At 42.4% G+C, this 2,599-nt stretch overlaps 1 protein-coding gene across 1 annotated transcript; it reads right to left on the bottom strand.

Annotated features, from left to right (window-relative positions):
• Positions 1–1,215: 1,215 nt before the first annotated feature.
• Positions 1,216–2,160, bottom strand: sft2d3 (SFT2 domain containing 3). The gene has a single exon (XM_017495544.3). It carries the CDS (start codon positions 2,116–2,118, stop codon positions 1,447–1,449), a length of 672 nt encoding a protein of 223 aa, XP_017351033.1. The 5' UTR covers positions 2,119–2,160; the 3' UTR covers positions 1,216–1,446.
• Positions 2,161–2,599: the final 439 nt, after the last annotated feature.

Below are 2,599 nucleotides of genomic sequence, written 5' to 3'. Positions count from 1 at the left end.
TCGGTTGTCATTTCCTTTCTTTCATATTTTTACCTATTTTTTTTACCCATCTATTTTCACAAAAAAATTTAACACGTTTATATTACTGTATTGTTTAAAAAAAAAAAAAAAAAAGCACAATTGCATTTATTAGTAAATGCATAAATAATTTCACTAAGTTACTCGTTAAATCTAGTCATCTGAAAGCACAAGAGAAAAGTGATCACATCTGGCCCGTCCATAGGAAATAAACAAACGTATACAAAATAAATTTATTAATCCCCCCACCCCACCCCAAGTTGATATATAGTCATTCCAAGACATCCTGATTGTCCTCAGTTTGCTTCTTTATTTTTTGCCATGGAATTAATACACACTTATTGTACCAAAACATATGTGCAAAGTAAGGTGAGTACAGATTTCTAAAGCGATAAACTATATTTTGGGAATAGTGGCTGGGCCTCCAGTGTCAGCACTGTGCAATAGTATGGGAAAGCCTTCACGAGAGAGTATTACACTTTGGGGTAAGCACAACGTGACACTTTTTAAAAATTATTTATTTATTGTAATTGACTTCGAGAGGTTTGTGAGGGAACGACTGTTTATAGCCGCTATAATCCAAGTGTGAACGGGAACTAACTAGTTTCGCTTACATTCCGCAGCTTTAAGTAGATAAAAAAAATAAAAGTGTTGACACGTGGCTGCGGTACAAGAGGAATAAAACACCGTGCTGTGTGTCTAGAGTGCCGGTGTTGTATTCCTTACCCCACTGTGTTTATTAATCGGTCAAAGAGGATCTCACAAGAATTTTTTCATGAGTGTTGCGGTCAAAAAAGCTCGATTTTGTCTGCGACGTTTTTTGAAATTTGTAATGCGACTTGCTGAGGGTTTTTTGTGTGTGTGTGGGGGGGGGGGACTAGTTGAATTGGCAAAAACGGCAATTGCATAGTCATTCATAGTGATGTTTGGCAAATGAGACCTTTTAGCTATATATCATTTGAATTACTGCAAATTTGCAAAACTTCAAGCAGCTCTGATGATTGCGGCGTTTGTTTGATTGTGCGTTCATTTCTACCATCGCAAAATCCCGGAGGCACTGATTTAACGTGTTTCTTCCTCCTAGAGGAAGTTATTTGGTTGGAGATGAATCCTGATAGAAAGAAACTGGACCAAATGGGTGTAGATACTTTTCCTCTCCTATCAGACGCCACAAATAATTCCCAGATATGCATCACACACTGTTAATCTCCACGAATCTTTATTTACAAAGTCACGAAATGTGTTAGACGTGCATAAGTACTACTTTGGTCCTCATTTCACAGTGGAACAATCTGAATTAGTTTCCATTTAATCCAGATAAACGCAGAAACCAGTCTACTGACGTATAATCTGCACACCAGATTAATACATTAAGCATCCCAAGATTTAAAAGACATTCTTAGTGTTCAGTCCTGTAGTTTGTTGTGCTCATATGGGCATGGTTTTTCCGGTCACTGTCCTTTTGATAGCCGATGCAGCCATTCCACCGACAAACCTCATCCCCGCGCTGCCACCGGGCACCAGAGACACCATGTAGCCCACTATAGCGCCGATCTGCACGATGGCTCCGAGCGCCGTGAGCATGGTGCTGTGGAGCCCCAGCGCCGCGTAGAGCGTCGCCCCCAGCGAGCACAGGTATATCACGGCCCCCGGGGACGGGGCGGCGATCAAGCGGCTCGGTCCGCGCAGGATGGCGGCGCCGATCAACGCGAAAAGCGAGCCGAGCGACCACAGCAGGGCGAATTTCCTCGCCTTCAGTAACAGCAGCGGCGCATACAAAGCCGAGAGCCCGAAGCACAGCGCCGAAAATAAGATACACACCCCGAATGCGACCATCCGCTGAGACCGACTCATACCCGGCAGACACGGATCGGGTTCCGCAGACCACGGCCAGGAAAACCCGCTGCTCGAGCTCGGGCCTGTCGAAGATCCGCCGCGTCCCGAGAACGAACTCGACCACCGACCGAACCAGCTTCCCGGTGCACCCCTGTCGGCGTCATCGATGTTCACAGTGGTGCTGGAGCTCGACTGCGATATTGTCTTTGCACCGCTCTTGGACTGGGCTAAATATTCCTGAAGCTGTCGGTTTAATTCCGCCATGATTGTTGCGTTGGAACCCAAACAGGAAGTGGTGAAACGTCATAAAAACGCGACCTCTCCACTTTAGTCGCTTGTCTTGACGTAAGGTGGAATAATAAAAGAGAAAATATAATAAAATAAAGGTTGTTGTTGTTGTTGTTGTTGTTTCATGTAACAGTCGATTTTGTTTGTTTTTTTATATAAACCAAATGAATATCTAAAATAATTTTGAGAATTGTGTTTTAAAAAATTTCCATACCGTTATACCTTCATACATATGAAACTTGGTCATTTGTATATTGATGTCACAACATCAAATACCCTATTTTTGACTCTTACAAATGCTATTTCTGGCAGATAAAAGGCTAAAAATATTCAAATAAAGGCCGTGTCTGTGAGTGAATACTAAAGAGCTGAGATTTAGAATTGATGTTTCTTTTATATTTAATCCCAGCTTGAAATCAAAGAAAAATTCACAGTAACGACTGGGCTGAGGAGAAAA

The sequence above is a fragment of the Ictalurus punctatus genome, chromosome 20 (assembly GCF_001660625.3).
Source record: "Ictalurus punctatus breed USDA103 chromosome 20, Coco_2.0, whole genome shotgun sequence".
Taxonomy (NCBI): domain Eukaryota; kingdom Metazoa; phylum Chordata; class Actinopteri; order Siluriformes; family Ictaluridae; genus Ictalurus; species Ictalurus punctatus.
The sequence above is the reverse complement of the archived record's forward strand: the minus strand, read 5'-3'. Positions and strand labels throughout refer to the sequence as shown.